A 13,247-nucleotide genomic window follows, 5' to 3' on the forward strand; every position below is an offset into this window, starting at 1 on the left:
ATTAAGTCAGCAGACACAGAGAACCTGTGGGATGGGGACTCTTCTTCTCGGGAAACACGCGCAGCCTGCAAAAAACAAGTAAAGATTTAAGACACAAAATTATATTCACTAACGTGTTATTGTTATGAACACCTCATCAGCCTGTTACTCCCCTTGGCTGCAAGCACAATGGGTTTAAAAAGTAGTGAAACTTAGAGATATGACATGGGGAGAGGTGGAGGAGTAGAGCTTAGAGATATGACATGGGGAAATGTGGATGAGCCATCCTGTGGAGGGAAGGGCAAGGGATGTTCAGAGATTTCTGCTCCGTCTTCTATAACGGAAACGACAAAGAGTAGTGAGTATAATGTATTCAATAGCGGATGGCTATTAATACTATCAGTGATTGCTGCGATGTATTGTGTGTTACTTGTTAAGTAGAATGTATGTAGGTATGAAGGTATCAATAAATGTATTTATCATTTTATATTGATCTCAATATTGTTGATTGAATAGTACTGCATAACAATCTTTAAGTTTTTACAGAAACAGGTTCACAAAAATCTCGCCAGACCACCTTTACACCTGCAGCAGTAAAGACGCAAAATGCGATGCCGACAGATATAAATACAACAGGTAGTTCTTCCAGCCCTCCAGCAAGTGGATCTCCGAACGTCTGGCCCTTCGTCATCATCGTTCTCGTCATCTGCCTTGGTATCGTTGTCTTTGGCCTCGTCGTCGGCTGCACAACCTGGAGATGCGCCTACGTTCACTTGGAGAGACGAAACCTTAAAAGACTTGCAAGTAAGCTGCTGACAAGTGCATTCTTACTTTGAATGGGACATTTTCTGATGGCAGCAGATGATATATTTAATTAAATATTTCATTTTTACACACACACACACACACACACGTACAAATACACCTCTCATTCATTGTGTCAAGTTCATTATCTTCAAAAGAAATTTATTAGAGGCGATGTTCGACCAATCTTAGTAATGAAGTCATGCGATTGCCATCATCGTTCTCGTCACCTGCCTCGTTATCGCTGTCTTTGGCTTTGTCGTTGTCTGCACAACCTGGAGGTGCGCCTACGTCCATCTGGAGAGATGGAACTCGGAAATACTCGTGTGTAAGCCATTTTAATATTTCATCTTGTGAATAAAAATAGTAAAATTACACGTACATTAATGGTTAAAGTCCTCATGTCTTACTCATATATACAAGTACTTATAGTTAAGGTAAATAAAAGGTAATACTAACTATTAACGACCTATTAACAAAGGTGACTTTTAGCCAGATGAGAAATACCCACACACAATTTTTTCTCATTTTTTTCAGGATTTCCAGGAGTTCACATGGCAGATATTTGCAAGTGTTTGTGGTCTTAATTATTTACTTCATTAAAGGGACGTTTAAGTGTGGAATAAAGAAAATGAATGACCTAACCATGGATGGACAAATAAATGCATATCTTGATGGCAGATGCAAAAATAGGGTAAGAAGAGAGATTGAGATAGGCCGATGAAAGAAGTCCTGCTAATGAATGTGTTGGTATAATAGGAGAAAAGCAAACAGGGGAAACTTGACATCTACACCGACAACTTCATGTCAGTCTCTTCCACACAGTCCCACGTCTACCTCACTTTGACATTGCCGACTCGTATTTTACTTTCACACCAATATTCTGTGATACATAAAACCTTTGCTTAGTCTCCTTTGACATTTTATAGTATTAAAAAAAGAATAGCATTGAATATTGAACTGCATTTTGAAATATGTTTTACTGTATAATGTTATCTCAGATAAATAAGATTTTAAAATGTTTATAAAGCATAACCGGAAAACAAAATATAGAGACGAAGTTAAGGGAAGAGAAATCTTTTAATGGAAGAAAAATATTCGCAAGGATAATATAGATATACAAATATGTATTGAATAACACATGAATTTCTTAAAATAAATAAACCTTATTTGCAACTAGCGTTGGTATATAATGTAGGAAAATGTCCAAATACACCAATAAAACGTAAATACTGTAGTGAGGAGTATTTATCATACAAAGACATGGTAGGACATGCAGCATAGAAGCAACTTCCCTTCATCTCTCGGCACTAGTGCTACATGGTACCTGAAGTCTTATCAGTTTTAATTTCCGTGAGCTTAACATCTTCCTCGTTCTCTCTGTGTAGATATCCACAACTTCATATACAAACTACTGACACTTTCACAATAATTTCCAGAAATACGGTTGTGTGCTGAGCATTTGTCAAAGTACGAACGCACTTAACATGCCCACGGAAACCGGTCTTTATCACGCTAATAAAAGATTAATAATATTTAAGAACTTCAACTATTTACCTTTGTCGCGGATAAGTTTTGAGTGAGAAACTGGGTCTCTATAACTAGAGTTACTGAACTGAGAAAAACAAAGACTCAATCTGTTCACCATACATCTAAATATAAATGTCTAGAAAAATGTTTGATAAAGGTTAAGATGTTATGAAAAATTGAGAAAATAGGGTTTTTTTAATTTTTGTAAGAAAATGTGTGTCTATTCAAAAAGATTAATAAGAAGAGAGAGAGATGTATCAAGACCCTTCTCATTTAGTGTTTGTTTTTTTTTCCTCAGGAAACTTGTGACTTAAAGTTCATAGTGGAAAACCAAGAAATACATGTCCACAAAGCTTTGCTGAAAATCAGGTAGAGTGATTTCGTCAATAACCCTCAATGATATCCTCAATTTCTCAGACTTCCAAACGAGGCATTATGTTGAATCCGAAAGAGACACTGCTTTCATCATCTTTTTATTATTATTTCTTTTCACCTGAAGTGGAGCATAGGGCTGCAACGCTGCTCTCATGGAAACAGTATTTACTATCGGATCACATTCCTATAACCTGAAGAAGAAGCTAGAGGTAAATTTTGGGTAAATTTCATTATCCTCAAAACGAAAAACTCCAGTCAGATATTATAACTATAGCAAAGATTTCCCTTTTTAACCCAATCCGTAATCAGTGAATTTGACTACAAATACACAACAAACAGATAAAGATTTCTCTCCTAACATATATAAGGTCTCTAATAAACATCCAAAGCAATCACCGAGATATACATTTACAATGCAAGCTTAGCTACAATTATTTCCTTTGTTTGAAGCGATTAATAAAAGCATTTCACATCTAGAAACTAGTTTCTCCAGAATAATGTTTGTAATAGATATTTTTGCTCTGTGCGTTCACAGTGGTCACCTATCAATGAATCCTTCATCTGGCTTTATTCAACGCCATTCAAATAAACTTCTCTTGTCAGTAGACTGAGACAACTTGTGGGATGGAGTCTCTTCTTCTCGGGAAACACGCGCATCCTGCAAGTAACAAGTAAAGATTTAAGACAGACCATTATATTCAGTAATGTGTTATTGTTATGAACACTTGACTAGAAACAAAAATGGCCTTCTGCTTATAATGAGCTGATGAAAACTTGAGCTGACGGGAACGAAATCTGGCTTTAAGAGCTTATCTCATTTATAATATCTTTTTTTCTAAAACGTTCTAAAGCTGTGTTGTGCATTGTTTCTATAAAACTGATCTATAAATATTTTTAAAGCTTGTTTCCAATGTTTAAAATGTGAATTTGGCCCCTGACCTGTACTCCATCAAAATAACGATGCCATTAGGTACCGACATTTGAAATTTATTTATGCATTAAACGGACAATGTACTAATGGCTGAAAAGGAAAGTGTTAAAATATATACTTCAACTTGCACACATATGAAATCATAAAATTATGAAACTGTTATTTAGAAACTAAAGTTAGAAAAAAAAACCTAAATAGTCCACGAACTACCTTTTAACAAGATTTACATCTGAAAGAATACAAATTTTGTTTAAAATACTGACAAAGAGCAGAAGTATACATGCTTATATTTCTTGATACGCGAGAAAAAAAGAAAAAGAAGAAAATATAGATATATCGGTATATATATCTCCCAACATCGGGAGAGAGACACACAAACTATCAGGGATGCAGTTTAGGTGCGTATGAGAGCACTTGTCACTAAGGTAATAAGCGTGGAAGTAGAAATAACATCGGTCAAGGGGAGTTCACTCTATCAAAATAAAAACAACGCAGACGACACTGGCTGACATGACGACTGAAGGAAGCTGGCGTATGTTTAGAGAAGTTCAGAAATCAGCGATTAAGCAGTGAATCCTTGCCTAGATCAGGTAAAATTTGTAAACTTATTTGTTATTTATTTTATTCTACTCCTGTGTTGTTTTTTTTGTCTTTTTCAAAGATTTAATGTGTGGAGAAATCCGTGAAGCGATAAGACGTAGTTGACTAACTGGCGCTTGAGATCGAGGCAGTTAAATGTAGCGCGAAGAAAAATGATTACAGATAAATTTCTTAGGAATTTTTTAGGGGGAGGAATGAGGAGTTGCTGCAATCCAAGCTGCCTTTGGCGAGAGGCGCTGACACCGTTTGATCTGATCAACGGTAGATCTAGACATCGTCTAGGATTGTCTCCCCTGTCAGTCAACATGCCGGCCCCCAGTTTGAATTATAGTAGTAATGTTTAAATTTTATTTGCACAAATGTAGGGAAGATATATATATAACAGTGTCATATGTCGTTAATAGCATGCTTTTGTTTGAACCATTCACAGTAAAAATTTAATAAACAAGGAAGAAACTAAGGAAACATAAGAAGTATTAAGTCGGTATTAGACTAGGATAACTTTTAAAATATCTACAGCTAACCAACTGACATATATTTATTGTCTGTAGAATGAAAGAATACTTGTCAGTGCCGATGCCTAAGTCTGTGTGCTATGATGTGGTGTGCTGAGTTTTGACACAAAGATTACAGTAAATTTCGGTTTAAAGTCGCGAATTTCTTCCAAGCTTTAAACCCTGAGCTCCATGTGTTACCTGTTCACAGACAATTTCAAGCATCAAAATCAGTTGCTGAAGTACACACTCTTATCATGCCAAAACGAGACAAAATGATTAATATGCAGTTTTACAGTGTGGCTAATTGATGAAAAAAAGACAGATGTAAAAAAAAAAGTGGATGCGGCTTATGTACAGGTGCGCTCAACAGACCAATATTTATGGTAACTAAATCTAAAATGAATAGCAATCACGCATTCATTTAAACAAAGTCATCGGCTTTACCAAGTGTAAATATAAAAAAAAAACCAAAAGAAATTAAAAACAAAACAAAGCAACCATAAAGACCATAAGAACATTTTCTCACCAGATGTCTTCAGCACAGTAAAGGAAAACCTCTGGCATGGGCATGCCATTGAAGCCGTTGTACAAGCTGATGGTGTAGTAACCCATGTTACGGAAACACAGGTAGTCACCGACCTTCATTTCAGGTAGGTCCACCTGGTCACGGATCAAATCTATGCCGGCACACGTGGGTCCCCACAGGCTGCATTTATACTTCTGGGGGCTTGTAGGTGCCTGCCAAGGTGAGATTAAGATCCATCCATCGTTTTTTTTTATATATAAACATATATATTTATATGTCTCTCTGTGTGTGTGAAACAGAAATAAAAAATAGGGAGAGAATGGGGCATTATGGTGTGCGTTAAGCATATATGCATAGATACACACATGTCATGTACGTTAAAACATATGCAATGAATTCAGTTAATTTACTTGTGTAAGGTCATTCATGTATGATTTAATATTGTCCGCTGTAACCGCAACGATGATACGCACTGCTCTAAACTCACATGAAGAGGCTCTACAGTCAGCTTTACTGTCGGAAGGATGACATACATCAGGAACGACCCCAAAACACCATCGTTCAGGAAATATCTGAATTTTTTGTTACCGTTCTCTACCATGTGGTTTTGTTGGTCTGCAAAATAGGAAAATAAGCAAACAAATAAATAAACGAACAAATATAATAAAAAGAAAAAAACGAAAGATTGATAGCATGTAAGAAATAAATACAAAAAATCAGCCTACCTGGTGTGTCACGTGACTCGAGACGTTTCCCTATGACGTTGACGGCGAGGGTGAAGGCAGAAGCAACAAAGTATGTTCCTGGCTCTGCGATGAGGCGGATGTTTCTTTCTGAGGGAAATACTTTCTGTAGAGCCTCGTTTACGATCTTTGCGTCTGTAAATTAAAAGAACTAATGACTGAAAAAATGTATATGTAATAAACATCGGAAGAAAGAACGTGTGATTGTCTGGTGTTTCGTGTCACTCCAATCACGTTAACACATCAGAATAATAATTAGAAAATGCACATAGATATATATATATAACCTTACAGTAGTGCGATCATGAAGTAGGTGGTGGTGGTGGTATTACATATGTAGAAGATTCCACTTTGACATTGTTTTGGTAACAATTTTTATTTGTTTCTTACCCTTTTAAAGTGTTCTGCTTCATCTGAGCACCCCAGGAATCCTCCACCGATATCGAGCAGCTCGAAACAGAAGCCGAGCTCTTCTGCCATGTCAAAGGCTTTTGCTGCCATTGTGATTGCGGCTGAGTAGGCCTCAGGCTCCATCACACCGGTTCCGACGTTGAAGCTGTAAAACAAAAGTGTCTGGGTATTATTTTTTCAGTCTATGGTTCTGCTACCATTTCTGTCTGTATGTTTGTCATGATGTGTATATTTTTTAATACTTTTTTCTCTGATCGTTCACCCGTGTCTTTTCGTATAGATAACAAGATACTGCAACCCGTAAGTCACGTCTTTTTATCTGTCTGTCTAGCAAACATTCGTCAAACTCGCTGTCTGTCTTTTTCTTAGTTTCAAACACACATGTCTAAAGTGTCTAGTGGCAATACCTCGAGTAAATTAACTGCATTTTCTATAGATCGCTTGATAGGCCCACACTTGATCACCTCTCTCCTAAGGACCGCTCACCTGATGCCGATGACGTCGAGTTGTAGTTGCTGTGCCTTCAGAAGCAGGTGTGGAACATCCTCAAGGTGACAGCCATATTTGTTGCCTAGTTCCCCATGATGCTTGAATCCGGACTTGGGCAGAATTCTCAGGAGCAGACTTGGTCGCAGGACACAAAATACTTTAGTCAGTAAACACTGCAGACTATTTGTTATCTCGAACTAGAATAAACTATGACGAAATCAAGCATATACAATATGAAAATTGGTCAACGAGAACATGAGATCGGGTATCTACCCTTATCCAGAGAGTTCTATGGCATAGAAGAATAAACCGACACGGACATGACGACCACCGCTCAAGACAAGTCTGAATAGCGAGCCTGGTCAACCGCTTCATTTGTTTATTTACTTCCGAAAAGTATAAGAAGGCTAGCAAAGTAGCTCCAGTAAAGAGGTTAATGAATGAATAAATTTAAAACCCAAAACTCGCATTTTACTCAGAAACATGCCCTGTCGCTTATACCCATTGTTTTAGGGTATATGTATGATAATAGATATGTGTGAATATGTGTGTATAAATGCGTATTTGTGTAGAAATATGTATAAATCTTAGATATTGTGTATAACTGCATCTATATGTGCATAATGAGTTTAAGTGTATTGATGTGTATGTGTTCATGTATATATGTGCATAAATGTGTGTATATGTGTACACGTGTACTAGATATTGTATGTTTACTTGTGTGCAGTACGAAGTGTGTGAAAGTGTGGTCGCATTTTCAGTGAAGCCACTTCTGTTTAGTATCGATGCACATTTGAGGAGGTTAGTGAGGTCACGTGGTGTCTACTACTAACCGAGATCGTGGGAAAGCTTCTTGGATTTTCTGCAGCTCAGCCTCGTTGTCAAAAGTCATCATCTCCACACCTTTAGAGTTAGCGAAATGGATGAAGGAGGTTTGTTTGCATGGATTGGCAAACACGATACGGGAAGGTTCAACACCCATCGCAAGTACGAGGTCTATTTCTTTCTGGAAAAAAAATTATTATCATCATAATCGTAGTCGTCGTCGTCATCGACATGTTACTTCTTTCAAATCAGCCGCGAAACAACAAAAGATTGTTTTCAATCAATCGATCAATCCATCATAATAGTACCTGGCTGGCGCAGTCAAAACCTGCTCCGAGATGCGCCAACAGCTTGACCACAAGTGGAGAAGGGTTGCACTTGACGGCTTTGCAGACAGAGATAACAAGTTTGATTAATTTGTGCATGCCGAAAGGTCACAACAGTAATAATACAACACTTTCACAACCACAAGGCTCCCGCAAAATAAACTAATGAATCTTAGTTTTAAAAAAATTGACTCGTAGTTTTTTCCTATGACTAAAAGATCGAGCATCGACACGATACATGAGTTCAAAGCCGAAAGCGAGCAAACAGATAAGAGTTGATTGTTACCATAGAAAGGTTGTACCCGGGGTATCAGTCTCAGCCATTTCTCGTACTTTTTTACCACATCCCAAGATCAAAGACATAAAAAGCATCTTCTTTTTTCTGTAACACAGGTTTGAGTGCTATCAATAACACGCAAATATACTTAACTTTTTTTTAAGATAGGCAGCACTTTCATAACTTTTATATTTTACATGCTTAAGTCTTAGTAAAAGGATATTAAATAGCATCAAAAAAATAAAGAGAAAATGCTATTAAAAGACAGAATAAACAGAGATTATCAGACAATGTCTCAAATAGTCAAATAAACCTTAGTTTTATACATCAAATTTTTCGAGTATGTGCGTAAATAAATATTAGAAGTATACATCGCTAGGTGTGTCGATTGAGCAATAATAAAGAATAACCATCGAGACAGCTTTTTGTGACAGTCGAGTATTTAGTGCATTCGATTTCTGAGAGAAGTTTAGGGATTCGAAGCTCGTTTTGTTCTGTAACGGTAACAATCCTTCTGTGTATCCATTCTTTTTTTTTATTTTATTTGTAAAGATTAGACTGGACACATACTGACTTCTACATGTATTTCAACCCTGAGGGAGGGGAGACTTATATGAGGTTGGATTATACTGGTATCTAAAATAGCTATCTTTTACGTTTATCTATAAAAATTGAATTTAGGAGCAAAATTTCTGCAACTGTAAGTACAAGACTTTCTTACCATTTTGTTTCGTCATAACTGTTACTCATCTACCCAGTTCCCCCTCCTCCTTGCTCGTGGCCACTTTTCCTGTTTGAGGAGAAAACACAAATATTGTGACAAATATTAAGCCTTGTTCCTGTCTCACCTGCTGTAGCATCTCCTCAGCCTTTGCCCGCAGCACCTCCGTGGTAGGCAGCGTGTGACCAGGGACCAGCTTCACCTTGTAGGTATTTCTGGCCTGACATAGTCTCTCGTCGGGCCTGTCACCCAGGGTAACCCAGTCCATGGTACTTCTCTACAGGTGTACGACAGGTGTGACTACGTCTGACTGCAACACCTTTATGAACATCTCGTGACGTCACTGTTACTGCGTTACCGAGGGCAATCATTATCATCTTGATAGTTACAATTTTGAGACATATTCATAATTTGTGCTTGCGTGGATGCTTTTGTGTATGTGTGATAGAGAAAGGAGGAGGACGTGTGTATAGAGTGAAATAGAAGTGTGTGTCTGTGTGTGTGTGTGAGATAGAGGGAATGAGAGAAAATAATAATAAGTACTTACAATGCGCAGACCAAGATATATTCTACTCTCTAACCATTGAGTGAACACCTTAGTAGAGAAAATGACCACCAAACTCGATCAAGCGTTCAGTTGACTACTAGCTTTACAAAAGCAGTGAATTCCTGTGGTGATGTGAAGCCTACCTTTCAGCAGCTCTGCACACGGAAGACGGAGTAACACTGAAAGAAAGTGAACTCTGTGCACCAAATGCCTCACCTAACGACGAAGGTGAGATGACATCAGCATAATATAGATATTATCTAACGATACTAGCAATCCGCAAATTGTGTGTGTTTAAAGGATCGATGTGTGTGTGTGGAGAGTCTGTGCGTGCTGCATATGAGTATGTGCATGTGTCTGATGTATCACAAGGCAATAACAAGAGACACCCACTTATATATGACCCAAGTCCAGTTTTGCTATAAAGTGAACTAGACAGATAAATAGGGCGCAGTCACTGATGGAGTTGCGCAACAATGGCATACTGTTTTATTTTTAATGAAAAATAATGTTAGAAAAAATATTTTTATAGAGTGACATTTTGAGGACACTTTCTTAACTTAATCACTCTAGTTTTTCTGTACCTGTATTGCAGGTAAGCCCCATCAGTCGAGGGCACAGTGACCAGCTAACAAGCAGGAAGTAGAAGGGAAGAGTTTCAGGACACGGGGAGGGTGGCTTTGGTGGACGGGACGGGACTGGTTGGGGTGAGTACCTAGGATGAATACCAACCTCATCTTTCTCTCTTCTGTACTGAGTGGGAAGAAGTTCCTCAGTTATATTGTCTTTTTGGCTTGTATTGATACAAGTGGTAAAGAGTGGCTGAGTTAGTGACTGTAAAGCTTACCAAAACATTCCATTGGGCGAGGGGATCCGTTAAAGTTGTATATAATAATCTTTAGTATTAATCATGTCACAATCACGCCTGGTGACGTCTGTAGACGAGAAGGCGACGGGGAAAAAAATCTGACTAAGCCTCTGCTATAGGTGTGAAAGGAAGAATGCTACACGTGATGCACATTCACCTAAGTTATAATGTTCCTTCGTCACCAAAAATCGTTCTTTACGGATCGACTGGCATTGTCTGTGGACTTGTCGAATGACTGCTAATTGTTTTGACTGCATGTGCGCTAACGAATGCAAATCTGCTGAGTCCTGAGAAAGGCCACGACAAACATGACTAGTGATAATATGTAAGCCTATGTTTATTATGCAACTTTACTGTTTAAATTGTGGAATGCTGGTCAGTAAAATGACTGAACACAAGTGAACAAGGAGATTATGATCACATTTACTCTGATAATACAAACCTGACCCTAAGGGTTATTTCTATCTGCAATTTCAACTCATATATAAAAGCACACACTAAATATGTTTTATCTGAGTTGTATATCTATGCTGTCGCTAAGGTAAAGAATTCAACGGGATTAACAGGGTTACTAGACGGGAAACATTTAAGCGCAATTGCTTTTTCTTACTTGGGTGAGTGTAATATAGGACAGGCTACAGAGGGGATAAATTAGGACCAATGTCTACAACCGTTTTCAGAAAATTGTGTCAAGGAGACACTTTCCACCAGTCTGCCAACAAAAAAAAAAAAAATAAAAAAAAAATAAATAAATAAAATAAAAGTACAAATAGCAAGCGCTGAATAATGACGAGGAAAAAAAAGGTCATGTCACGATCTTTTTGCTGTTCTTTTGTGTCAAGTTAACCTCACATTTAAAATGAGGTCAGGCTAATTAGAGGCTGTGAGGTTCGCTGAAGCATAACTTCAAGGTTCCTAAAACTTGTTTTTGTTATCATTCTAAAACTCTGCAAGGGTTAGAATTTCTGAACAGGAGTTGGATGAACGAGAGGTTGTGTCTGTTTAAAAAAACACTTTCTCCTGTCTGTGCGGGTGGATTAAAACTTTTTGTGAGACATTGATTATAGCTTGAGTTTTCAATTTTTTCCTTAAATCTTCAATACAATTGTAATAAAAATGGCTCTAAGCCAAAACAACTGGTGAGGGCTCTACTATAAATTCTCATGTAATCACTTTTGTAGAAAGCGGCTGAACTGTGTTGTTCTGTGGCGGTGGTACGTTTGTGTTTTCTGTGCTCTTTTGCTTTTAACAAAGACAAATGGTCATTAAAATGACAACCGAAGTAAAGAAAAAAAAGAAAACTAGCACCGACGAAAGTACGTTTAGCACCTCCAAACACATACAAACACACACAAACTGTAGAATTCGAAATGACAGCAGGACAACAATGCGAGTGAAAACGTAAATAACAATAGAAGTGGCTTCTATAGCCTCGTATATCGACCCTAAGCTTAAAGCGCTTCACAAAATAATAAACAAAATTCTTTGCAGCACATTCTACAGAAGTTGTCATATAATAATAATACTGAAAGAGAGAATTCTAGCAGTAAGATTCTCAGGATAGTTTACAATCACTAAGATATAGCCAGATTCTATTCAGGAATTTCGGACGGGAGTACTGGAGACAAAAATCATAGACTGTTCACTAGCTGTATACACAAGGTTTGTGTGACAAGAGCTCTATACACAAGATATATGTGACCTCCAGCTGCATACACAAGGTTTGTGTGACCGCTAGCTGTCTACCCCAGATATATGTGACGCTAGGTTTAGCATGAAGTGTGAGTATAAAGGATCTGGCACAGATTAGTTAAAAAAAATATTTTCTTCAAATGACAGTAGTTTATATTATATTCGTAAATACGTTTATAAACAGATGGAAGTGAAAAACTAATTTTTTTTCTTTCAAACTTTAAAAAGAAGGATTATTTGAAACGAAATTGATGACCATTGGTAAAATTGATTTAACCTATTTCTATTGCTAAGTACACATATTTAGTATTTTACTAACATTGTGTTCAAACAGTTGATTACTACATAGGATTCTTCTTTCTTAAGTGCCAGAAAGATTTTGTCTGAGATTTAGAATGTCATTTATTCTCATTCATTTTTCATCTTTTCTTCAGTTTCATCCTTCTATCTAATATTTTGTGTTGTGTTTCCGTCCATTATGCATTTATTACTTTATAGAACAGTCTATTTTAGCAGTAATGTAGCTGATTTTATCACGTTTGTTTAGCAAAGGAAAACAGCTTTTTATGTGCATAAATTTAATTTCAAAAACAGGTAAAAACTTAAAAGCACATACCTTCTGAAGAGAGTTCTCAAAATACATAATGAAATATAATACAAATATAAAAATATAAATAAATAATAAAAATATAATACCAACTACAATATCACGACAATGCAAAGCAAAAACTGGAGTACAAAGTACAAAAGCCTTACAATACAAAAGGGAACAAATAAAATGAGACAAAATAAAGTACATCATAAAACACAACACAAAATAAGACAATATATTTGAATTCACAACAGACTCCTACAAAGAAACTCTTTTACCATGTTCCTATAGTGAAATATATTAAATCTTATTTTTTTCCCCGTGCCACACACCCAAAGCCTGTAAAGAAAATTTACGGTTCCTTAACAAAATATAGAGGTAGTTATTCACTCCACCCAAACAAAAGCTTCATTTAAACATTAATATTAACAACAATTGTATTACAGAGTTTCACACATTTTACTTAGATGGGTATCATGAAAATCAAAGACAAGTAAAATATAATAAATACAAC

The 13,247-nt window shown here is 36.8% G+C and overlaps 1 protein-coding gene and 1 long non-coding RNA gene across 3 annotated transcripts; one reads left to right on the plus strand and one right to left on the minus strand.

Moving 5' to 3' along the window:
• Positions 1-2,886: 2,886 nt before the first annotated feature.
• LOC112568483 (ornithine decarboxylase-like) lies at positions 2,887-6,292 on the minus strand. The gene is made up of 4 exons (XM_025245791.1): positions 5,968-6,292; positions 5,730-5,857; positions 5,243-5,454; positions 2,887-3,346 (listed from the first exon to the last, which is right to left on the minus strand). Exons 2-4 carry the CDS (start codon positions 5,841-5,843, stop codon positions 3,256-3,258), a joined length of 417 nt encoding a protein of 138 aa, XP_025101576.1. The 5' UTR covers positions 5,844-5,857; positions 5,968-6,292; the 3' UTR covers positions 2,887-3,255.
• On the plus strand, positions 4,819-12,150 carry LOC112568485. 2 transcript variants are annotated; one of them, XR_003100109.1, is made up of 7 exons: positions 4,819-5,073; positions 5,246-5,366; positions 6,386-6,562; positions 6,845-6,947; positions 7,588-7,872; positions 9,735-9,809; positions 10,177-12,150. It is a non-coding gene; the product is annotated as an uncharacterized LOC112568485 (long non-coding RNA). The 2 variants fall into 2 exon arrangements; XR_003100108.1 differs by lacking the exons at positions 4,819-5,073; positions 5,246-5,366 and having other exon boundaries at positions 6,304-6,562.
• The last annotated feature ends 1,097 nt before the right edge of the window (positions 12,151-13,247 follow it).

The sequence above is a fragment of the Pomacea canaliculata genome, linkage group LG7 (assembly GCF_003073045.1).
Source record: "Pomacea canaliculata isolate SZHN2017 linkage group LG7, ASM307304v1, whole genome shotgun sequence".
NCBI classification, from domain to species: Eukaryota; Metazoa; Mollusca; class Gastropoda; order Architaenioglossa; family Ampullariidae; genus Pomacea; species Pomacea canaliculata.